The 25369-nt window shown below is 34.3% G+C and overlaps 3 protein-coding genes across 5 annotated transcripts; 1 reads left to right on the top strand and 2 right to left on the bottom strand.

Annotated features, from left to right (window-relative positions):
• Positions 1–650: 650 nt before the first annotated feature.
• LOC118048360 (ras-related protein RABC2a) lies at positions 651–4205 on the bottom strand. The gene is made up of 6 exons (XM_035058001.2): positions 3690–4205; positions 3175–3243; positions 2737–2802; positions 1782–1903; positions 1450–1578; positions 651–1023 (listed from the first exon to the last, which is right to left on the bottom strand). The coding sequence occupies exons 1-6, from the start codon at positions 3829–3831 to the stop codon at positions 907–909; spliced, it is 645 nt and encodes a 214-aa protein (XP_034913892.1). The 5' UTR covers positions 3832–4205; the 3' UTR covers positions 651–906.
• A 7458-nt stretch (positions 4206–11663) lies between these two features.
• On the top strand, positions 11664–15342 carry LOC118048361 (uncharacterized). Its single transcript, XM_035058003.2, has 6 exons — positions 11664–11884; positions 11987–12156; positions 13471–13613; positions 14142–14216; positions 14315–14389; positions 14772–15342. The coding sequence occupies exons 1-6, from the start codon at positions 11733–11735 to the stop codon at positions 15150–15152; spliced, it is 996 nt and encodes a 331-aa protein (XP_034913894.1). The 5' UTR covers positions 11664–11732; the 3' UTR covers positions 15153–15342.
• A 3034-nt stretch (positions 15343–18376) lies between these two features.
• Positions 18377–25024, bottom strand: LOC118048362 (phosphatidylinositol 4-phosphate 5-kinase 9). Of its 3 annotated transcripts, none has more exons than XM_035058005.2 (9): positions 24707–25024; positions 22563–23964; positions 21884–22051; positions 20966–21131; positions 20573–20683; positions 20199–20386; positions 19797–19954; positions 19115–19274; positions 18377–18829 (listed from the first exon to the last, which is right to left on the bottom strand). In XM_035058005.2, exons 2-9 carry the CDS (start codon positions 23819–23821, stop codon positions 18553–18555), a joined length of 2487 nt encoding a protein of 828 aa, XP_034913896.1. In that variant the 5' UTR covers positions 23822–23964; positions 24707–25024; the 3' UTR covers positions 18377–18552. The 3 variants fall into 3 exon arrangements, with proteins under 3 accessions (XP_034913896.1, XP_034913895.1, XP_073266107.1); XM_035058004.2 differs by having other exon boundaries at positions 24803–25024; XM_073410006.1 differs by lacking the exon at positions 24707–25024 and adding an exon at positions 24256–24344.
• Between the last annotated feature and the right edge of the window lie 345 nt (positions 25025–25369).

The following is a 25369-nucleotide window of genomic DNA, read 5'->3' as shown; positions in this document are numbered from 1 at the left end:
AAAAATTGAATTCTTTTGCTTAAAATTATCATTTAATAAATAGGATCATTCTCGAAGGAAACAACATATAATTTAAAAATACTTAAAATTATCATTGTAATAAATTTATTTTTTAAAAAAATACAAAAACAAACACAATCTCACCTAACCCATCCCTAGGAATGGAAGCAGTCCTTTATAAACTATATTAATATTGAGGATGTTCATTATCATTATCATTTTTTTTCCCCAAAAACACTACATCATATGTGAAGCAGTCGATATCTGCATGTTTTTCATTCAAAATGCGCCTGTTTCCGATGGAACTGAGTATCCCGTGGCAGAGATGCCATGGTTGTCGAGCTCTGTAATTTGCTAGCTTGAAGTCGGTGTGCTCTACTAAAATCAATCACAGCAGCCTTTTGGTCTCCCTCTGCTTTGTTGGATATGGCTGATACGGAAAGGTGAGAGATTTTGAAGTATCTGTTTTACATGGAATATTATAGAAGTTCCCGCTGCTTTTACACTAATTATGACCAAGAATTCCCAATTTGATATTTACATGGGTGAAAACAAAGATACAAAAACAGATGAGACGAAGATATAAACTCACAACAACTGAATCAATGGAAATATGGAAAGATTGGCCCACAAAAACAAAGGCAAACAAATTTACACAAGCTAATATATGTTATTTCAGTGCCTGAATTCCCAGAATGAGATGGTACAATAGTGATCGAGGCAACTCATTGACAGCAGGAACAGTACAAACACAAAGAAACAAGGCAAGCAATTATCATATACACCATATGTCCATGATTTGTTAAGGTGGAAATTCATTGTACATGCCCATCAGCAGTGCTACTTGTGAATTTTATTGATATGTAAGTCATGCTTCTCATATAGAGAGGCCTTCTGCAGCAGCCTTTAAGAGCAACAGCCACCACCACCACTCGAAGGTGGATGCTGATCTGGTTTCTGCTTTAAAATGTTTCTCTTCACTGCCGTGGATCCTTCTTCCAAAAGACTAGGGACCTCCATTATCTAAAACACAAATTATTAAATATCAGAATTGAGAACAAAAAATGTAATTCATTTGTATATAATCTGAATCACTTCTATATCTCTAGGGCCATAGCAGCGTCTTTTCTTTCAGAGAAACAGCAAACGGGAAATAATTTAATATATGTTTTCATCATTAGACATCAACCAATCTGACAAATTAAAATTTTATGCTTTCAAATGAAAATGGACACGTATGCTAGATGCAAGTAGCACTATCTTTAAAAAAACAGGAAGTTACCTTACATGAGAGCTCCAATTGCAAATGCCGCTATACTATTTTAATTCTGCTCATTTTAACTGATCGTTTATTCTATTACCAGGGTGGCAAAAAACTTAATCGTGATTATGGAAATGAATGATGCATGTATCATGTTGCCAGACAGTTCATGCACTCTCAAATAGTACCTTCAATGCCAGCTCTTCAAAGCATTGCTCCACATTTTGTCTGGTTTTAGCACTGCATTCAAGAAACATACATCCATGCTCTTTCGCAAGAGACATCCCCTCGTCTCTAGTTACGTCCCTTTCAGAATCCTGAAATCATTGGAAAAAATATAACAATAATATGAAGAGAAATGAAAAGGAGTTTTAGGCACACATTAGACTGCACCAGGACATGGATAAAACAGACGATTTTTAAATACGAGTTCCACTGGTCTACAGTGACCTTGAATTAAAGATTTATTATAGTCTTCTGTTAACTTATTCATCCTCTTGGACCAGGGGGGGAAACTTACTTTATCAACTTTATTTCCTACAAGCATCTTGACACAATCCTGATTTGTGGAGTAAAGGTCAACTTCTTTAGTCCACACATCTGATAAGTTCGTGAAGGTTTCTCTCCTTGTCACATCATAAACTGTAATTCAAGCAGATATCAGTTATAGAATGGGCAGTCAAAATTATGGGGGGCTATACTTTCAAAGATGTTCTCAAAAAAATAATCAATTAACAAGTGGTAGAATACTAGTGGGAGTTATAGTTACTAGCTTGTACATGACTGAAATTACTAGCATGTAAATGACAGAAACAATCAACATGATTTTCAGCATGGTGAAATTCATATTAATTTGTCCCACCAAAATGGTGAGTAAGACCAAACAAGTAGATTCCCATAACGAGCTGAAAATTTGATTCCCATAACGAGCTGAATAATATAACAAAAATTCTGCGAGGCCTGCAGAATGCATGTGCTGAAGCTGGTTCTCTATTGTAGGGGTAAATCATGATAACAAATGACATGGTCATCAGGATGCTACTATGTTGAAGAGGTTAAGAGATAAGATGAGAGCACCACTTTCCCCTACTTTGGAAAGCCTTGTTGGGGATATGCTTGTTAATAATTCTATATTTTTTACTAGTAAGCTAATGGATTACTTCAAATTTTAAGGGAATCTCCTAAAAAATTGGACTGTGATACTATAACAACCATTTTCAATATAAATGGAATAAGATATTCTATATTCAGCATGATATATATACAGCAATATACAAGAGTTTAACTACAAAAACAAATAGAAATTATCCTAGAAATGAAGTCAGCATGAGAGCTAGATTCAAATACTTTGCGATCAGATTTTCATGGCCATAAAGGACTTTGCACTAATTCCTATTCATGATTATTTGCAGGTTGCAAGCAGCACCACATTCTTAATGAACAAAATCACTTGATGGATACGGTTTTTAGCTTACCAAGAATGATCCCTTGGGCATTTCTGTAGTAAGAACTAGTCAGTGTTCTGAATCTCTCCTGTCCAGCTGCAAGAACCAAAATGATATTATGAATCAAATTACACAGATTGGAACATAAGTTTCATGACTAGTATCATTAATGTTAAGGGAAAAAGGAGTTCTAAGTTAAAAGAGTGCAAAAGTCAATGTTTATTCAAGCCAGAAAAGCCACTCCACATCTCACTACAGAAAAAGGAAGTGAACCGTTTTTCCACAGTTTCTGTGTTATATTTGATATCTAACTGTTCCATTGCTAGCAACTTTAAAATTAGTAAGAACAAAGTTTAAGAACCCTTTGACATTATTGGCTCCATCACTCAGCTCATAAGGTCAAAATGTAGTCTACATAGTCAGGTAATATAAACTAAAAGAACAGAACGCTGTGATTGCATTTTATACCAGTATCCCAAATTGTCAGCTTCAATCGCTTTCCTCCTACTGTTAGCAGCTTGATCTTAAAATCCACACCTTCACACAAAGACAAAGACAAAGAATCTCAATGCATAATCATTACAGAGAACTCAATTTCCAGTAGATCAACTGAAGTTACAATTTTCTATCAGAGTAAACACACGCAACTTCATAATTAATTATCTAATCAGACAGTTAAGTAGTTTATGCATTGAAGAATCCAACATAAAAATAAGGCCCAACTACTTGTGGTTGACAAAAAGAAACAGATTTTACTTGCTATATAAACGTCACCAACTAATAAATCATACTAAAATAAGGAGCTCTTAATATATCTGATTAAGAACAATCAACAAGAAGCAAAAACTCATAACTGGCAACCATGTTTTATAATCACTGAACAAGTTTCAACCATGAAGAGCCAAAGGCGTTACAGACTGTTAGCTAGCTAAGAATCCACAGAAGAGTAAAAAGAAAGCAAAGGACAGAGAAGGTTTTAATACCAATGGTTGGTGCAAGATCCTCAACGGAACTGGAAATGAAACTGACAAGAAGACTGCTTTTGCCGACCCCAGAATCACCGATCAACAAGATCTTGAATGATAGATCATATAATCCACTGCTTTGGCCTGAAGATGATCCCATTCTTATTCTTCCAATCCAAGAAATCAAAACCGTTTATCGTCTCTCTCTCTCCTTTTCTTTTCTTTTTATTTAGTGCTATCTACACTTTGTTTCAAGACAATTTTGAACTAAAAATTCCCTTTTCGACAATAATCTAGACTGTGTCTGCGTTGTCTGTAATGATGATCAGGGCTGTTGGGCTTGTTTTTCCCCCCTCTCTCTTATTAAGTACAGAGCGAAAGAGAAAGAAATGTGCGTGCTATATGTGTAGGGGGGATTAAGGAGAGAAAAGGAGGAAAGAAAAGTAATGGCATCAATGTTTTCTTTTAAGAAAGAGAGTGAAGCTAAAGAAAACGGCTAACTCGCTGGCGAGTAAGAGAAACACCTGACACCAACGTTATTCCTTACTTCTGAGTGTCTTTAGCTTCTCTCTTTTTGAGTAAATTATCTTTCATCCCTGGATTTTGAAAGTACTCATCACTTAGTCCTTAATGTCTTAAAACCTACAACTTAGCTCTTGATGTCTTAAAAAGAGGACTTGGACTTGGATAACTAATCAAATGCATTATTTTCTTAAAAAAGGAAAGTAAATGTTACTTTTTTTCATTGAATCAAAAGTAAGTGGTCACGAAATATTAAGTATATTCACTTATTATGTCATAAGAAAATATCTTTCTTTTTATAACTTGACTAATAGCTCCATAATTATGATAGTTGTGACTAATTAAGTGAAGTTTTAATTAAAAAAAAAAAAGTACTTCATCACCTTAAAATTAAAAGATTTTGAAAGGAAAAAAACACCATCTACTTCACAAAAACATTTGCTTCTTCTGTGTTGGTTTTCTTTGAAAATTTAAATTATCAAAAGCTACACTTGGAATTTATAAATGACAATAGTCAAGGGACTAAACTATAAACACAAGAGAATAAAGTTACAATGAGGTTTCCAATTCAGGGACTAAAGAATAATTTACTCGTCCTTTTTTTTTTTATTCTTGCCCCGAGATGCGATGCCGTTTTCGCGGAACACGGCCAGCTGGAGTTATTCTCCCACACGCGGTGTTAGCACGCTCCGACCGTCAGGTGAGGGGGTATTGTCATGGTAGATTAGGCAAAGTGTTAAAAGTTCATTTATTCAAAAGCTGTGGAGGGGACTGAAGCCGTAGCTATAGATAAATCAAAACCATCTGCATCCCATTTGTTCAATTTCTTTAGGGTTTATAGTGATGCATTTTTTGGACTTTCTTTCAAAAGAAATATTTTGGGATTTTCTTTTCTCGGAGAATTTCTTTTGATAATTTGTGACAAGCTTAAATAATAATAATAATAATAATAATAATAATAATAGCACTCCATCAGACGAGTATTTGAGCCAAGTAATGGAAGAAAAGGGTGGCAGTAAGACAACATCATTAACATGTACAGTTAGAAGCGCCCACAACCTTGAAGGCTTTTGTTTTTTGAACTCATCAAAAGAGCACATGGCATGCGAGTTCTGTCTGTGGGCTCAACCAAAAAGTTACCTTCTAGTTTTTGCCGATCACAGAAATAATTGAAAGGTTGATGTAAATTTAATTTTTGGTATAAATTCATGTGGAAGTCCAGTCTTTTAGTACAGTAAGTTTGCGTGCGTAGTGGGGCTTGACTGTTTTGCTTCCATGGCAGAGCAAAGCTAAGCTTAGGAGGGAGAGGAGAGGAGAGGAGAATAGCTTGAATGGTGGAAGACAATTTTAATAGGTAAAGAAGAATAACACAGATGCTTTGGCCCCATCGGTAGGCTGCGTCCCTTTCTTTAGAATCCAAGAAAGCACCTCTCCCGGTGGTGATAGCAGCAAACACCACCGTCACGCCTTTGGATTATGTGTTTAGGAGACCTGTCCAAATCATCCCTTAAATACTTGGTAATTTACTAAGATTTTGGACACAGTTGGTCTAAAATTGTGGACTCTATGTTTGCACGTTCAACTTGCAGGGTCTGCCTGGGCCTTTAAAAATTGTAGTCCAAGTTTGGTGATTATGATCCTTGACCATGGGTATGGAACTACTGTCATTTATTTTATTTTATTTTTATTCAAGTAAAGAATACTCTGGCCATACTTGTTAAATTACTCACCAAGTAAGTATTTACTAGTTAAGTCTCCCGCAATAGTCATGCATTCGCCTTTTATTTTTATAAAATATATTATAAAAAATTTAAGACAGGAGAATTGAATCCTACTGCAAACCTAAAATAAATGAATCATGACGCCGGACCAAAAGAATTTGATCCTGACACAGCACTTAAGAAAATTAGATCCTGAAGCAACAATCATTAGCCTTGGTCAAGATACAGGACCCAAAAAACTTTTTTTCAATATTAATAACTTTACCCTTCAAATAAAATCTATTTTTGTTTTTTAATATTAATAATATTTTTTTCAAATTTAATAAGTATTATATTAATGATTTTAACTATAATAATAATAATTATTATTATAATACAAATAATAGTATTTTTAATATTAATCATATTAATTATAACAAAAATAATTATATTATAAATACAAATAATTATATTTAAAAACCTAAGATCCAAGAACCTTGGGTCCTAACACCGAACCCAACGCGCAATTTTGCAGGCTGACCAAGAGAATTGGGTTTGAACAGGGGACCTAATTTGTTTAGATGCGGCTTCAGGTCCTAAGGCTAATGGGTCCGGCGTCAAGATCCAATTCTCTTGGGCCCAACGTATGGACCTATTAAACGGCTGACCCAAATGCATTGGGTCCTGACAAAAGACCCAAGTAAATTTTGTCAGGACGCTACACCCGAGCAAATTGGATCTTTACCCAGGACTTAAAAGAATTGGGTATTATACAAGACTCATTAGCTTTGGGTCGTGGTGTCAAGACCCATTAGCCTTGGGTCTTGACGCAGAATCCACAGTCTTGGGTCAAGCGGGGCTGCAAGACCCAAGGCATTTGAGTCCTAACACAGGACCTATGAGAATGGAGTCCTTACACAGGACACATAGTCTTGGGTTAGGCGGGTTTGTAACACTGAAAGCATTTGGGTTTATGCTCTTGCCACAACCAAGCAACTTGGGTGAGGCACCCCTTTCCTGCCTAAAGTTTATTGGATCTAGAAAAGGATCTTTGACCCAAGTTAATAATAATTAATTTTTCCCTTCAAATCAATTCTATTTTTTTTTTATAGTAATAATATTTATTTCAAATTTAATAATATTAATGAATATAATAATATTTATAATATTAATAATAATATTAAATTCGTCTGACCTAAGCTCTTATAGTTTTTAATACCTTCAAATCAAATTTGTAGTTTTTCTTCAATATCAATAATACTTTTCTAAATTTATTATTAATAATAATAATAATACCTTTTAATTGTATCCTTCAAATGAAATCTATTTTTTTTTTCAATATTAATAATATTTTTTTTCAAATTTAATAAGTATTATATTAATGATTTTAACTATAATACAAATAATAATATTTTTTATGTCAATACTTTTAATTATAATAAAAATAATTATATTTAGAAATCTAAAACCCAAGAACCTTGGGTCCTGACACCGAACCCAAGAGAATTGGGTCATAACGTAGGACCCAACACGCGGTTCTACAGATCCTAGGCGCTCAAGTTTGCACATCCTAGTCGGCGAGGCTTCAGACCCGTTTGCCTAGGTCTGCAGCCAGGCCTGCAAGTCTGACCCTAGCACCCAGGGCTTGCAGTCCAACGCCAGGTGTTTGTAGCTTGGGGCTTGCAGCCTCACCCAAACTCGAACTAACCATTTTTTCCCCAATAAAAAATACAAGCTCACCCCCTACAATCTTTGCAACTCTCTGTAGAAAGGGCAGTTATGTCATTACACCACTTTGATCTATAGTGCTTTTAGCAAAGAGCAAACCTAAACAGTGCAATCCATGGTAAAATCATCCACAGTCTCCAGTACTTGCAAACAGTGCAATCCACAATGAAATCACTCTTGGTCTATAATACTTCCATACAGTGCAATCACAATCCATAGTAATTAAAATTTACTAATGATGATAACAACAATAATAATAGTAATATTAATTCTTAATTTTACCCTATAAATAAAATATATATTTTTTTCTTTTCAATAGTTATAATATTTTCTACAAATTTATTAATTATTATATGAATAATATTAATTATAATTAAAATATAATATTTATATCACAATAATAATATTCTTAATATTAATACTTTAATTATAATAAAGATAATAATATTTAGAATACAAATAATAATATTTATCATATTAATAATAATATTAAACTTATCTAGCCAAAGTTTTTATAGTAATAATTTTTTTAAAAAATTATTAACTAATAATAATAATAATTGTTATCATATTTTTTTATTTTTCTTCTCTGTAGGGTCTACAGACTCGGCCACACAGGTCTTTAACCTCTAAGGAGGCCTACAGAACCTAGGTGCAGGTCAGAAGAGACCCCGGCAGGCAAGTCTACAGACCCGCTCGCCTGGGTTTACACCCTTACCATGCCCCCACCAAATAAATTTGTTATTCTTCGGTGCAGGGTCTACAGCCTCACCATATCCCACCAAACAATGCAATCTATAGTGAAATCACTCGCAGTCTGCAATAATTCACTTTACAGTACCAATAATGCAATCCACAATGAAAACACTCACAGTCTACAGTAAAGCACTTATCCCTTTTAGTTATAGCTAATATGCATGTGCAATAGGAGTAGTTCGTCCCTTAGTATACTGCAGCACGTACATCCCTGTGGATATGGTATTTGGCAATAGGTACACCTAAAACAGGTTTTAAAGAGTGTTTGAGAGTGTGGTAGAAGTTATTTTTCAAAGAACTTTTCATTTGGAAATGTATTAATATAATGGTTTTTTATTTTTAAAAAAATTATTTTTAACATCGGAACATCAAGACGATCTAAAAACACTAAAAAAATTAATTTAAAGCAAAAAAAACCTCAGATTTTGACAAAAAGTAGGTTCAACCTCAATGTCAAATGAGCACTTAATATTATATATATTTAAACCCAAATTCAAAATTATAATTAATATACACTCATTACATAGTAGGTATGGGTTGTCGCGGGGGCACGCCGCGACGTCATCAGCAGTGATGGAGGCTTTATATCGTGCCTTGTGGTGTGTTGGGAAGGGTTTTTGGATTTAATCATAAAATTATGATTAACGTTTTGGAGTCGCCACCTAGTATTATGGTCATTAAGAACCTATGGTCTGCAAAAGTCTAGATAAGGGACTGGTTGTGCAAAGGGAAAACGCATCACCCCTGGTGCACCCTATCTAAGATAAGCTGCATTATTGTTTAATTGTTTTTTTCTAAGTTAGGTTTCTATTCGTTGGTTTTTTCTAAGGTTCAAGGTAGATCTCTCTTCATGAGAAAATCTCTACCTTATTGGGTTAAATCATAACCGTTCTACAATCTGAATTTTATCATCACATTTATTTACACCTTGTATCTTTAATACTTGAGAGTGTATTTTATCGTGTAATTTTACACCCCACAAATATTAAAGTCTACATCTAGACTCTAAAAGAAAGATTGAAAAAAGGTTTTTGATATTTATAGTGTTGATAATGTTTGTGTTGGGTGGTGGTGGGGTTGTTGTGTTGAGTTTCCTGAAACACATACATACATCAAAAACAATAAATTTAAAAAAAATTGGAGTTCCAAAGATCCTATTAGACAAATCTAGAGTTGTTTAGGGTTTATGCGAAAATAACCTCAAGATTATATGTTCATTTTGGTTTTGAATATTTGCTTCAAAACTAGGTTATCATAAACCACAAGTCATTCAAGTGTTCTGCCGCTAACAGTAATTCACATGAACTACCAGTGAGAAATCTCTTAAACCCTTTTAAAAGAGAAAGATTGTTATACCTTAGAGTGATAGCTCTTTTCTTTTGTGTTTTAAGTATTTTTATATTGCACTTTATTCACCTTCTCTTTTTAAAAAAATAAGAGGTATAACATTCCATTTATAGAGGAACATAAAAACACTATAAAAGGTAAAATATCAATTTTCCCCTTCAATAATATCACATATATTATTTAAGGATAATTTTATAAATTTATTATATCAAGTTTTTATTTGATTGTTTCTAGGTCTAGAATTGTAATCCCTTTTATTATTTACATTCTAATCCTTAATTTCTAAAATTTATTTGTAATCAAATCAAACTTGATTAATCATCATATTTTAATTTATGACCAATAGTTTTTATATGTGTATGGCATATTAGAGTTGATTTGGCATGTCTAAAAGCAACTTGAACTACTGTTAAAAATATAGATTGATTAAAAAAAATTAAAGATAAAATTTATATGTAAAATATTGAGATGACAACATATTTAAATGATTTGAGTCAACTTGTTAAATTTGCAACTTGGATCATAAAATTGTTATTACCACATAGAAAGTAAATCGAAACAAATTATAAAGCGCAATCCCCAATAAATCCAATATTGAATAATGAAATTAAAATAAAATCATTGCGAGTCAACTCGTCAAACTTGTGGCTTGAATCATGAGATTGTGATAGCCCATAAAAAAATCAAAACCAAATATAGAGCCCAATTCCAATCAGCTCAATGTTGAATGATAAAATTCAAAGGAAAAAAAAACCAATATAAAAGAGAACAAAAAAAAAAAAACCTAAGACAACCCATGTATAGCTCACGAGCCAAGCATCTCAGTTTTTTTTGTTATATTAGATGGTGGATGAGTATCTTCCTCCCTTTAATTTCTTTTTGAAAAAGCACAGACGATATGTCATTTGCTACCCCAAAATCTGACAACTCTATCTAAAAATTGATTTAACCCATTTTGATAAAATAAAAACTAAAAAAACAACCTAGAGACATGAACAAACACATTCATACCTTTAAACAACCCAAAAATCAATTTAAAAAAGAGTCAATCTGAATTAAAAAAAAAAACTTTTTGATACCATATTTACTCTCTTATGCAAGATAAAGGTCAAAGCACACCCTCGTGGAACACCTCTCATCGAATGAAACTAGTCAATATAAAGATCAATCTTCTTTGTGGCTGGAATCGATGCCAATTTATGGTTTTGTTTTTTTTTCTAGCATCAAAATTCGATGTATCTTTCTCAAATTAAGAAACTGAAAAAAAAAAAAAAAATTTTATATTAAAAGTGAGTTTTAAAAAACTAAAAGGGTTGAAAATTTATCAATTGAAAAGTAGAAAGATCAAAATTAACTTTTTATCCCATTTTTAAAATATCCATCTAATTTCCCTATGTTTTTTAACTTTGATCTCCTTTTTTTTAAAAAAAAAAAAAAAATTATCATTCCATAACAAGTAAGAAGCAATTGGCCACTAATTTAGCAAAATCTATCCCAGTCGTCAAATTCGGCAACTTCTAAGAGAACACTAGAGAAATATCGAAGCAAATAACGATTTGGAATTGGGATGATAGCATGACCAGAATGAAAAATAAAAGCGTAGAAAATAAAGAAAATAAAAAAATAGACCACCGAAGCATAATTTTGGCTCTTTCAAAAGGATTAATTCAAAAAGAAAAAAAGTTTGGTTACAAAAATGAAAAAAAAAAGTTCAAATTTTAAGAGGGAGTATAGTGAAATTGGCCTCAGCCACATCTTAATTTATTTTAGCGTCATTGTAATTATAATTGTAATTGTAACGGTAATTGTAATATCGGAAAAGAAAACAAAGAGGGGAAATAAATGGAACTGAATTGCAGCATAAAGCCCGGCCCAAACGTTGTGGTCCACCGCCAATTCCAGTCCAAGTTCGGCTAAGTGAGCGAGTGAGTGACTAATCTCCAAGGACAACCATTATCCCTGACAATCTCACGCTCAGAGTCAGAGGAAGCAGAAGTTAAAACATTCAATGGATAGAGAATGGGGTTCTAAGCCAGGCAGCGGAGGCGCCGCCTCCGCCCAGAACGAGGCAATCGACCGCCGTGAGCGTCTCAGACGTCTCGCCCTGGAGACAATCGATCTAGCAAAAGATCCCTATTTCATGCGCAACCACCTCGGCAGGTACAGTAGAGTTGTATTTTGTATTAGGTTTAGGTTTAGTTTTTTTTTTTTTGAAAAAATAATTAAGTTGATTGATTAATTGTTTGTTTGAGGTATTTGTAGTTATGAGTGTAAGCTGTGTCTGACTTTGCACAACAATGAAGGAAACTACTTGGCTCACACACAAGGGAAGCGCCATCAGACCAATTTGGCTAAGAGAGCTGCTCGTGAGGCTAAAGATGCGCCTGCCCTTCCTCAGCCTAACAAGCGCAAAGTTAACATTCGCAAGACAGGCAAGTCTCCAGTCTCCTTCCCTCCCGTTTTAGTATGTAGTGGATAGGAACTATGTTGATTGGTTTGGTGTTGAAGGTAGATTAACACGCATACAAAACTCTAACCTTGTTTTCATTAGATCAATGAGTGGCTTTGAGAAGTATGAAAGATCATGTTGCTTAATAAAAGAAAAGTGGAGTGGAGTACTTGTTTGGGTGGTAGTTATTGAAAAAGCCACTACTAATGGCATGGTGAATTCATATCTGATTGGAGTTTATTTGCCTAAGAATCTCCTTAATCTGATATTTTGGCTTCAAAGTAAAATGTACTGCATGGACTATTTTGATTCTTATAAGATTAAGATCCAGGTAGTGCCGTTGCTCATATATTTAGTAATGTCCCTTGAAAAAGCTTTGGAAAATAAACAGTGGTAGCTTATTGAGGTCAAGGGCTACAAAAGGTCTTGAATGAAAAAAAAAAAAAACAGAAAAAAGGGAGGAAAAATAAAGGAAATGGGTCAGGTTCTTGAGATTGGTTGTTTGTAGTTTCTGGTGACAAGTTAAACTTAAAGGCCTCAACTTAGAACCAAACTGGCTTTCTTAGGATTTCATGCTGCTGCACATATTGCATGGCTTGGCAAGAAATATTGAATTTGGAGCTTGGGTTTAGTGTTATCAGACCTATGCAAACAATAACACTGTTTGGTGGAAAGCAAAACATTCTGTGGTGCTTTGTGTTTTTGTTCTAGCTTTATTATGTCAAGGGTATTGTGGTAATTGTTGTTTATGAGTAGTCTGGAGTATGATGATTCCGTCCAACTTGGAAACATGTTCTTATAAAAGGTCCGATTTGGAAACAAAAGGAGTCTTTCTTTAGACAAATTCTGTGGATATGAACTTTACAGTAAGAATTTGATTCAGTGTAGTGATCTCTACTATTGAGCACTAATCACAGTGTTTCCTTAGAGATTTGTCTGAATCTTTGCCTGAGAGTGAATTATTTATGTGCATCCCTCATATCTTAACTTAATCATAAAAATCAATACTATATTGAGACCTCAGATTGGTTCTTAACTTCCTAACTGATAACTGTGTAGATGTGACTTGGTTTAGAATGCAAGCTAGGAAATTCCTACTGTCCTGTCAAGACATGGTGGAGGTGAGCTTGTCTGTATGTTGCTTCACAAAGACATTGTACTTCTAGGTGTTGACTGCATCTAATTGTATTTCACTTCATATATTGTTGTAATATTTCAAATTTTGTAAGATGGCAGTGTGGGTACTTGATCACAAACTTAAGAGTTAATGTTTTTGTCTGTCTTTGTCTTTGTGCAGTCAAAATTGGCAGGCCTGGTTACCGGGTGACAAAGCAATTTGATCCAGAGACAAAGCAGAGGTCTCTTCTCTTCCAGATTGAATATCCTGAGATAGAGGACAATACAAAGCCTAGGCATCGATTTATGTCATCATATGAACAGGTAATCTCCATTTTTGTTTTTTCTTAACTCTCTTTTCCATTGATCTCTTACCTTCTGCACATGTTAAGTGAGAAAAAAATTTATTTGGTTGGAATTACTTATGAATTACAACTCAGCCTTTGCTTAAAAACTTAACTTTATCATTGATTTTGTCTGTAACTGCAATAATCAAATGGAGAAACCAAAAGCATTATCTGTAGCAATCAAAGAAAAACAAAGTGATAGAAATTGTTATTTATAAAATTGTTTGCAAACATATTGGTCAACTCAAGCAGCTTGTTGAAATCTAATGATGTAAAAAACTAAGCCATTCATAACTTTTACAAGCACTCTCTAAAATTCATCCCATGTCTGCACTGTTTATGGTAAACATCTCTGCATAAATTATTTTCTTTAATCTTGCATTGCACTCGAGATGAATCATGTTTTATCCTTTGATTAATATCGGCCCCCTGGCTTATGTTTTTCGTGTTAGATGAAAACTATGATCAGATCCTTCTAACTTAATTTATGTTGTCATGGATACAGAGAATTGAGGCCAATGATAAGAGGTTTCAATATCTTTTATTTGCAGCGGAACCTTATGAGATCATTTCTTTCAAGGCAAGTTGAAAGATGTTCATTGCATGTTTCTTTCTTTTAAGTTGATGGTTATTTCTGGAAACATTTATCATTTGTGCTTGTTTATTTAATAACCCCAGGTTCCTAGCACAGAAATTGACAAGTCTACTCCTAAATTCTTCTCACATTGGGATCCAGACTCCAAGATGTTCACAGTTAGTATTTTAATTCTTGCTCAACTACTTCATGTGTTTTGATTGTCATGCCTTGGGACCCTGTATATTCATGTTATATTGAAATATTGAATTAGTCTTTTGCGAATTCTCACTGTGTCTTATTTAACTTGGCCTGTACCGAGAACTTTAAGAGACCTGGATCAATTCTAGATTTCACTCCTCTGGGTGCGATGCCCATGTTCAAGATTTCATTAGTTATGACATCTTCATAAAACAAGTGGACAAAAGGGTTATCCACAAGTGGAATCTATTTGGATTTTAGTACAAACTTTGCTCTCTTTGGATTAGTTTGTAATCTGGTTTTACAAATAAATAATCTGTTAATTGAGAATATATGTTGACTCAAATGTCTAATGTACAGTTGCAGTTATATTTTAAATTGAAGCCACCAGAGACAAACAAACCTCAATCTGTTGCTGCAGCCAATGGCACAATGCCTTCTCAACCACCACCACCCCCGCCACTGCAAGGACTAGCCGCAGGATCAAGACCCCCACCACCACCACTGCCTGCATCATTACCCCCTCCTCCTCCCATGGGTAATGGCCCTAGGCCTATGCCTCCAGGTGGAGCTCCACCTGCCCCGCCTCCACCTCCTGGTGGCAGTGGTGCAATGGCGAATTTCACACCTGGCAATCAGGTGGGTAGACCTCCAATGCTGCCTCCCCAAGGTTTTCCAGGGCAACAGATGCAGGGCCAGGTTATGCGTCCACCCCCACCACCTCCCAACATGGGACAGTAGGTGCCCTAGCTTAATGTTTTTGTGCACATTTACGTAGTTAAAACAATCCTTGGATTGAATTGATGGATGATTGTTTGAAGATCTGAATGCATTATGTAACTCATGCGGCTTAGCTTAGCAAGAAGGCGTTGATTGTGTCATTTTGGAAAATCTAAGAAAGAATAAGCTGCATAGTTTTTTTTTCCTTGAACATGCGCGTTATGATCTTGAGGGTGCAAAGCAGGACCAACACGAGCTTTGCTTTCCCACACGCTTAGCCCCTTGAGCTCTTAAATTAACCAACACGCTTTCTGGAGCAGAGATGATGGCGAAACTTGTGTTCATGTAAATGCAAAACCATGTTTTTCGTTTTCGGCCCTATTTATATAGCGGTTTCATTTCTTTGTTTCACTTGGCCTTCACGATAAGTCTAGTCTAATGGGATTTGACTCTCCTCGATAATATGTTCTAATGCTTAAACCTCGGCACTCTCATCTAACTTGTTATTTGGTTTGGTGGATTTTTGTTCATATATATATAATATATATTAGCCTTTCATTGAACGAGTTAACATGTATCCAACATGAAATTGGACTAAAAACTATCTTAATTCATGCAAAATCAGCGGATTTTACAAGCATGGGTCAAGTTTAAATTTAACCATAAAATATATGGGCGTTGAATATTCATATGTTTTAGGGAAACTAGATGCAAATATAATTAAGTCAAATAAAACGGTCCTTGAAGAAAAAAACAATTTCTTTTTTGGACATTCAAGGGCGTGAAATTTTGTTTTGGTTGAGATAGAAACTACATAAACTTTTTTTTGTACTGGTAAATTCACTTAAATGTTTTCATGACTCAAAAAAAATTAAATTAGGATTATACATTGAAAGTATTGAAGATTTCTTAGGTTAGGGGTTTTTTTTTTTTGCATATTATTTTTTTCTTGCTTTTCACACGGCAGACAAGTGGATGCTTATTGCATTTATATTAGCCCTTCGGGTTAGATTATTAGCGTTGTCCCACCCCCATCACTGTGATGGGAACATTGTCTGGCTTCATTTTCAGTGAGTATTGGAAAATTTTTGTTCTCGCAACGAGTTTTTTTTCCTCTCTTCATACTATTTATCTCTCTCTCCTCATTAAATCATATTTTAATGAAGACCTTGCAAGCCATTGTATTTTTCAAAAAATACAACAAAGCATGTCTATTTGATTAAGTTCAAGTATTTTGATTGCAATGTGTTTTATTTTTAAAAAGTCATTTTATTGGAGTTTTCGACTATATTATTTTTTAATTTTATCCGCACCAATTTGACGTTGCTCATCCCTTGATTATTGTACACCCCCATCAAATTTGATTCTTATTTTTTTCTCTAGAAGACCTTGCAGCCATTGTATTTGATTTTAAATTATTTATTCTTTTAATTGTATTATTAATTTTTTTCTTTTTTAATTTCGTCCATTTACACGATTTTTATATTGGATTTGGTTCTTATTCTTGTAGTTGTGTATATTTGATCTTGAATTAAATTTTTTTTAATTTCATCCCTTTACATTTTATTTTTATATCAAATATGCTCCTCATTTTTTTGATAGTTATTTTTAATTGTTCTTATCCTTTTTTAATTAAAATTGTTTTTTCAAATTGCATCTCTTATGATTTGGGTTTTTTTTTTTTTGTCACATTTGGTACCTTTGCTTTTAAAATTTATATTTTTTAAATCACTTTTGTTTTTTTTATTCCTAATTAGTTCTAGTTGGTTGAGAATTTCACATTGTTATTTTTTCAAGTTTGCCTTTTATGTTATGGTCCAGCTTTATGATTTGTGTCATCATTGAGTTGGCTCCACATTTTCCAATTGGTATTCTCTTTTATTTTTCTTTTTTGTTTTGGATTTTTTTTGTGAATTTGATTTTTCTTTTTAATTTTGCTCTTCAATTTAAGATTTGACCCTTAATGTTTTAATTTTTTATTTTGATTCTTAATCTTTTTTTTTTGATATTTTTTGTTTTTGATTTCATTCTTAGACAAATCCAAATGAATCCCCCAAGCCAAATTCATTTGTTAATTTGATTTTTTTTTCTTTCAATTCAAAATTTTAGTTTATCTCAAGGTTTTTTTCGAAATGAGATCTTATTCTCTTAATTTTTTTTTTTATCCTTCAATATTTTTTTACTTTATTATTCGACATTTTATTTATTGGGATGTGGTCTTCTTTGGTTTTTCCATTATTTATGGACCCTATTTAAGGAGTCAATCTAACAATTAATCGAATTATGGGGTTAACTGGATTCAACCGAAACATGAGTTGGGTTTTTTATTGTATTACACTGGATCAATTCTCCTTTAATTTCTTTTAAATCGATCTTTTTTATCCTTTTTTATTTTGTCATTCAAAGTTTTAATATTTTAAAATTTAAAATTAAACTTCATTTATGTTATATTTTGTCTGTGCATAAGATTTTAATGATACTCATTCTTCTAAGATTAGGTCAAGTCATGAGTTTTTTCATTATTTAAAATGCAATCACAGCGCTTGAGCATTGGTTTTTTAAGATGTAAGAAAATTATCCGGCATGCAACGAAACACAATTTATCTATCTAGTTTTTGTTGGATTTTCCTTGGGTTAACCAAAACATGGGTCAACCGAGTTTTTTGTTGTATTATACTGAATCAATTATCCTTCAATTTCTTTTGAAATCGGTCTTTTTATCCTTTTTTTTTCCTTCAAGAATATTTTAAAACCTAAAATTAAAACCTAAAATTAAACTTTATTTATGTTATGTTTTGTTTTTTATTATATTATCATGTTGGCATAATTCTATTTGCAGGTTTTGACAACCTCACTTGATTTTAATGATAATTTGTTTTTTAATATTTTTTTTCTTTGATTTTTTTTTAATTTCATTTTTCTACATTTTAATTCCTGAAAATTATAAATTAATTTTTTTCAAGTTTTCTTTCTACAATGTTGAGTCATGAATTTTTTTTTTCTTTAAAATGCAATCGCAATGCTTGAGCATTGTTTTTTTAAGATGTAAAATAAAAAAAATATCCCGGCATGCAACGAAACACAATTTATCTATCTTGTTTTTTTTTATTATAACTTGTGTCAATTTTCATGTTTATATGCATTTTTTTTATTGTCGCTAAAAAACCTATAATGACCATGAATTATGAGTAATGTTCAAGATGAACTCTTCGAGTACTAAAAAGACACTAAAGAAAAAACACGACTGGTCCGAGAATAGCTTTTAGTATTAAATCAAACACATTTACAGTGTATGCTTGCACATGAATTTAACTCGCGTCACATGATAATTGAAATACATTTTGAAGCATTTAAGCTCATGGTTCTCTGACAAGGTAAAAACAAAGGCAAGGAGCATAAAACGCATCCAGACTAAAATGTATCAACTTGTAATGACATTAGGAGGGAAAACCTTTTGAATGAACTCTAGGAAGCGTCTGGAGTAGAAAGTTGGATCCACAGCCGAGATAGACAAGGAATCAAATTGAAGAGATTTGTATGCGTGCTCAATCTTCTTACTCATGTTGTATTCTTGCAAGATATCAATGATGCCTAGGTACAGAACAACATCATATGCTTCATGAAAAGTCTGTTTTTCCTCTTCCCCTGGAATCTGCTCTGCCCTGGAAGGCATGTTCACCCCAAGCTGGATTTGCAGCCTGCTCAACAGGTATAAAAATAACAAATGATGAATCATTGAAGTAAAACACATCCATCCAATATAGCTTTTTAAATGCAGAAGATATTTGTTCTGTTTGGCATGCTTAATTTGTTGAAGGATGAAATATGTAGAAACACTTACGTTGTGCAATTGCCTCATTCATAAAATATCTAGGGCAACTGCTCGAAAAAGCTTTACGAGTATTTTTGGCATTGCAGAAAGAAATATACATGCTCCTGTGGAGCTTCCTGTGAATATAATTGGATGGGGTTGGATGCCATACCTTGCTGTGCCGGGAAGGAGGAGATCCACTTCCTCATCACCAGCTGATGATGCTCGTAATCTGCTACCCCTAATGTGAGGACCCACGACAACACTATCATCACCTGTTCCTCGAGGAACCAAGACGAGACCTTGTGGGTAGTTCTCGTCCTCTATAGTATCTGTCAGTGAAATATGACCAACAATTCCCATATCAAAATATATTCAGAACAATGCGGTCATATCACTGTCCAGACAAAATATGACAGATGCCATGTGTAATGTATGGTATATTGGTTCCAAAGCTGACTTATGATGTGCACATTTATATAAAAGAAAATGAAGAGAGATCATTTGGATGCTGCTATTAAACTCCTCCTAGCCAAGCAGCAACTTTCGAATTTTTCATCAAGAAATAACTTCAAATCGAACACAAACAAACTTAAGAGTCTTTAGTCAGAGGCACTGAGCCTAAAACCTAGGACATTAAGAACATTTAACTTTTAGTCTGCAGTACAAATCATCATGCTCCCTTCCTCATGGTTTAATCATAATTAAAAAAAACTTTTATCAAAAACATATTTGCAAATTAACTTTTCATGTTCAGTTTCTTTTATGATTTTTTCCACTTTCTCCAGCTTTGCTTCAAGCAGCATGAACAACATGCTAAAAGAACATCAAATATAAGTGTCTAAGGCACCCACCTTCCTCTGCTAGAACTCCCAATCCTTCAGCAGTTATACTTCGATTGTAAGACATTGAAGACCGTAAGTGTTGTGGGGCTCGATAATGCACACCCAGCAAAAGGCTGTAATCCATGATGTGCTGCACTTCCAAAAATTTGCTATCAATCTCAATCTGCCTGAATAAAGATGCAGACCAAGCAAAAAACAAATGGGTTAGCAAGTTGCAATGAACTCAAGAGTCTAGGAAGAATATCGGTCTGAAGCTTGGAAAGCCAGCCATGCCAGGCCTTGCAAGGCATGTGCAAGGAGATTATCATTGTTTAATAGACAATATGGATACTGATGATAACATTGTTTCACATACATAAACTTGCAAACTTAGGAAGCACAATATACAATATAATTGGAAGCATCACTCACTGTAATAAAGCTTCACGCCAAGAAGGTTCCAAATAGAAGCAGTAGTTTAGATCCAAATCTTTAAGTGTTGTGTTCTCTTCTATCTCAACATTCTCTGTAGACCGTCCTAAAGATGACCCTTTCAAATCAAACCGTCGATGGATCCTTAATTCTGTGCAGAACATATTTCCCATCACTACAAAGCGAAACTGCAATCCAGGAAATAGTTCCCAATCTTAGCTTTTTTAAAACAGGTGTTCATATATTAAGCTTTAAGATAGGATAATAATGGCTTGATACAAGTTTGATTAAAGTGTTTCTCGAACTAATTGCACATAGCAAATAGAAGTAAGCAAACATCTCATGGGATTATGATAAATAAAAAATGCCACTACCTTTTGACCGCTTGAAGGTTTAATCCTGTGAAGACCAAAGAATTTTGTTATGAGTGTATTCTCATACGACCTCACATGATGATGATAGTCCGGCAACATTTTCAGAAGCACCTATATATAAGAACTCTGGTGAGTAGAGTTGTAAATATAACAGAAAAGCAACTAGAAGTGCAAGCAGAAGAAATTTATTTGTTTAAAAGACACTTTGTTAGTTGCTAAATAAACAGTTTAAAAGGCAGCAGCAATAATGCTTGAATATGAAGTAGGAGAGGTTCGCTGTTCAGAATGGACATTTATGATCTGTTTGTTCACCGACAAAATTAAAACCTGACTGGTCCTTTGTCTTGCATTTAAGTTACTGGGTCTATTTGCAGTTAGTAGCGTATTATGTACCTTTACTTCAGACTTTCGAAGTGTCTTAATCATGAAGTGGTCATCCTGAGATAGGAAAAAGATGCTGCCACTTTTCCCAGGAGAGGAAAGTTCTCTAAGAGCATCATTTCCACAAATGGACATCATGTAGTCAGCCGAATCGATCTTGAACATCTCTCTCAAATTCCTATTGTGAGTATTAAGAATGGCATGTTAGCATGGAAACAAAAAGTAACCCAAGATCCACGAATATATGGATCTGACACATCAAAACTAAGGCAGAGATTTACAGGTAATTCCATTTCCATTTTTTCCTTGTAAAAATAACTGTGGAAAGCTATGCATGGTTATGGTCCAAAAGATTCTATCTGTAGAGAACCACAAGAATGAGAATAAATATCCTAAGTAAACACAATGTCCTCCATAACAGAAGGAGAAAAATACAAGCTAAAATGTTTGATGATACCAAACAAAGATATTAAGCACTCCAACAGTTTTAGGCTATAGAAACACAAAAGAATCAGAAGTTAGCATCATTAGATTAAATTTACATGGAGTTTTAGAAAGATTACCAATTGGCACCCCAACTTGGAAGCAAGAATACTGAACATATTATGGAAGATCAAACTTGTATACCTCAAAAGTTTAACTATCAAAGAAAAATTGGTCAAACTTATGTTTGCTCTGCTCAACTTGAGCATGGTTACTCCATGTTGTGTGAGATGATGCAATATCAGTTTGTTAAAAAGCATAAAGGAAAGAACATTGCAGAAACAGATGGGATGAATTGACCTGATTTACAGATGAACATAGCTTGTTAATTGAAGCTTAGGGAAAACATAAATCTAAGGTGAACTCAACAACAAGACAAAAAAAAAAAAGATAGGACCCACAGATAATTCTCAAAATTTTAATAAACTGAAAGTGAATCAAACAAACCTAAAAACCATTGGGCAGTAGTCTTTCCATTTAAAGTCCTCTGATTGGTGAGGAGGTGTCAATTGTGATCCATCTTTCGGAAAATTCATCCAAAAGCTTGCCCTCGGGCCAAAATCTGAAGCACGAACTTCTCGTCTCTGTACAGGTGTAATTTTCCCCACAGTATACCTAACCACATTCTGATGCACATTAAATGCTTGTGTTTGTTAAGATAAACATAATGAAATAAGGGATAACATCAAATGCAATATGCAGATTCCTGCCAAAAAAAAACTGGCAGACAGCAGTTCAAGGCATTGTTGACAACAACAGTCCTAAACTAGTTGGGGTTGGCTATATGGATCCTTTTGCATCATTCCACGCAATCATAAGACAAATCTGCCTCAGACGATGCAGAATAGCCACATTTCCACACCAAGATGCATGCTGAGAGCTACATAAATGTCAGAAACCACAAAGAAAAGGACCCTCTTTAAAGTGGAACAGGAAGGTTGATACTTCTATCCAAATTCCAAGGTACATGAAATATCTAGGAAGAGGGGAGAAAGCACAGTGCTTAACAATCATAGGATGATCATACAAAGAAACTGGATGAAAGTAACGGGCTTTTTTAGTGAAGATTAAAGTGACCTTGACACGGGATGAGGGTACATAATAATGGTCGCAAGATTGAGTGTACCTTATTCCAAGCTGCAAACTGAGCATCAAATCATAACTCCTATGCCCTTTAATGATAGCTTCACCAGGCCTCTTGACCTCTTTTGCAAGTTTCTTCTGTCGCTTTTTTGTTCTTCTGGATGATGAAGAAAAACTACTATTCAACACAAGTTCACTAATTAGAACACCTTGCATATATTCTCGTTCCAAGATTGGTGGTGTGTTTGTTTCAAACTCCTTCCCTAAGCCTTCAGATAAATCTAACGAAGAGTCATGGCCTATCACCTTTTCAATATATACCTCAAGACTCCAGCGCCTTTCCAGAGAAACATTTTTGTTTCGAGACTGCTCCAAAGTTAACAAGTTTCCCTTGGATAGTTTATCAGATGAATTATGACGAGATCCCTGGTTCTCACCTACCTTGACATTTCCCATATTGACCGAGGATGCATGATGAATAAGTGCGTGGTTCTGCTTTCTGAGATCTGGAAGCACCCCTCTTTTTCTTAGAGCATTGAGGTACCATTCTTCTACAGCTTGAAACCGGCTCCCTGTTGGATAAAACGATCCTTTTCCATCCTTCAAACCACGCGTCCAAGTTCCAACATAGCAACCGCCATCGCTCCATGTATACACTCCAAATCCATGCATCATACCATTTAACCAGCTTCCTTCAAATGAATCCCCATTAGTCCATGTAAGAGTCCCTTTCCCTGTCATTTTACCCCCTTTCATATCCCCATGATAGACATTCCCATTAGCCCAGGTATACTTGCCTGGACCCTCTGGACTTCCTTGTATCCAAGAGCCCTCAAAGATATCTCCGTTAGGATGAACCTGGTATCCCAATCCATGCTTGAGATTCAAACGCCATCTTCCTTTATATGTCAAGTTATTGGAACCTAAGTAGGTCCCTGCACCATGTATGTATCCACCTGAAAATTCACCCTCATAAGCAGTTCCAGAAGGCCACTGAATTTTTCCATTCCCATGCCTCATCCCCCTTCTCCATTCACCTTCATATACACAACCATCCGACCATACATATTTCCCATTCCCCTCAGGTGCATTGCCGAGCAATGATCCAGAATATGATTCCCCATTGGGAAGAACAAGCTCCCCAACTCTAAAGGCTATATTTTCAGATGAAGCACAGAAAGATTCACCATTGATTGATATAGATGAGCGGTCTCTGTCAGAGATGGCATCAACAGACCTCGTCCTGTCTGCACAAGTCAGTGCTCGTTCCACATTACCAACAATAACCTCAGGGCCAGACATGCAAAATGCCCAAAAGGTCACAATCACTTACAAGTTTACAGGCAAACCTGAATTTCTCATGGGAGAAATGTCTACGTTGACTCCATAAGAAGAATTTACTAAAAGATTTCAGCAATACCTTTGAGTTGTTGTCGTCCTTTGATCTATACAAAGAAGGGAGAATAGATAATTGTTATCGATGGAAGAAACATGAGCTTGAAGACTATTAATACATACTTGTTATTGACTTAATCACAAGCAAAAGTGATACTACAGTTTCATGAGGGAAAAAAGAAAACACAAGCACCAGGAATAAATCGATAAGCAGAGACCACCAGAGGATAGATAACTAAGAACAAAATTAAGCTCCAGTTTCAAAAAGAAAAAAAAAAGATTAAGATGAAAGTCAACTGGTGGTAAAGGAAGGGGAAAAAAGGGACAAAAAGAGGAAGCACCTTAATATCAGCAAATTGGCTTTTAATTAAGAAGAGTCCATCATCAACATCCAAAAGTTCCTTCTTTTCTTTTTTTGCTGTGACTTAGAAAGGTGTATGCAAAAAGAAAACAAACAAAAAAGTGAAATTTGCTGACAAGCTTCAGTCTCTGTTTGTTTCGAAAAGGAAAGAGAAAGGATTCATTTCCCAGAGACTAAGAAATATGAACCCTCCACCTGTTTTAACTACTAATTCACTTGAATGAAAAGAAAAGAAACTTTTTTGAGATTGCTTTCAAAGCACAATATCATTTGCCTCAACAAAGAAAAAATAAAGGAACTGCATCTTGCAATCTTCCACACACAAAAAGGGAAAAAAAAAAAAAAAATAAATATGCAGTAAAACTAATAATAATAATAATAATAATAATAAACACAAAAAATATAACAGAAATGAAATCATAATTCCTCACCATCAAGTTCCAACCTATCTATCTTTCTCATTGCTTATAGAACACACACCCACACATAAATATGCGGAGGGGGAGTGAGAGGGGGGGAGAAGTTACCTTGAATTTGGTGAGCAACTTTTTTTCTTTTATTTTTTTTGTGGACGTTCTTGTTCTCTTTGCTAGACAGTAGACACAAACAATCCTCTCTCTCTCACTCTCACTCTCACTCTCTCTCTCTCTCTATCTCTGAGTTCGCAAGTCAGAAAAGATTAGTCTTTTGACTCTTTTCGATTATGGATCGAATCCCAAGCCAAAAGGCTGGATAGTCATAGAACTGCTCCGCTACACTCTTATGGTTAACTGCTGCTATTATCAAAATGAATGAATATTATAACTACTACCAATTAATATTAATTTATTATAATTAAAGCTATAGGACCGAATTTAAACAATTAACAACTATTCAACCTTTTTTTTTTTGCTGCTAGAATCAAGGATTAAATTGCATGGGTAGTGGAAGCTTCAACCTTTTTTATGTGTGTATTGGCTTGTTTGTTTTTATGTTATAAAAGTGTTTTTAAAAAAAATTTAAAATTTTTATATTTTTTTATTAATTTTAAAATAATATATTTTTATTGTTTTCAAATCATTTTGATGTGCTGATATCAAAAATGATTTTTAAAA

Source organism: Populus alba, chromosome 6 (assembly GCF_005239225.2).
Source record: "Populus alba chromosome 6, ASM523922v2, whole genome shotgun sequence".
Taxonomy (NCBI): Eukaryota; Viridiplantae; Streptophyta; class Magnoliopsida; order Malpighiales; family Salicaceae; genus Populus; species Populus alba.
This window is presented reverse-complemented; position numbering and strand designations above follow the sequence as displayed.

What these genes read in the sequence shown, in the direction of transcription:
- LOC118048360 (XM_035058001.2), bottom strand. Translation starts at nt 3,831, where the DNA reads ATGGGATCATCTTCAGGCCAAAGCAGTGGATTATATGATCTATCATTC. An exon ending in GCTGACAATTTGGGATACTG is followed by an intron (nt 2,803 to 3,174) that starts GTATAAAATGCA and finishes TGGTTCTTGCAG; the next exon opens with CTGGACAGGAGAGATTCAGA. An exon ending in TAGGAAATAAAGTTGATAAA is followed by an intron (nt 1,579 to 1,781) that starts GTAAGTTTCCCC and finishes CAATGATTTCAG; the next exon opens with GATTCTGAAAGGGACGTAAC.
- LOC118048361 (XM_035058003.2), top strand. Translation starts at nt 11,733, where the DNA reads ATGGATAGAGAATGGGGTTCTAAGCCAGGCAGCGGAGGCGCCGCCTCC. An exon ending in ATGCGCAACCACCTCGGCAG is followed by an intron (nt 11,885 to 11,986) that starts GTACAGTAGAGT and finishes AGGTATTTGTAG; the next exon opens with TTATGAGTGTAAGCTGTGTC. An exon ending in AGTTAACATTCGCAAGACAG is followed by an intron (nt 12,157 to 13,470) that starts GCAAGTCTCCAG and finishes GTCTTTGTGCAG; the next exon opens with TCAAAATTGGCAGGCCTGGT.
- LOC118048362 (XM_035058005.2), bottom strand. Translation starts at nt 23,821, where the DNA reads ATGTCTGGCCCTGAGGTTATTGTTGGTAATGTGGAACGAGCACTGACT. An exon ending in AGTTTGCAGCTTGGAATAAG is followed by an intron (nt 22,052 to 22,562) that starts GTACACTCAATC and finishes GAATGTGGTTAG; the next exon opens with GTATACTGTGGGGAAAATTA. An exon ending in GGGAGTTCTAGCAGAGGAAG is followed by an intron (nt 19,275 to 19,796) that starts GTGGGTGCCTTA and finishes TTTCACTGACAG; the next exon opens with ATACTATAGAGGACGAGAAC.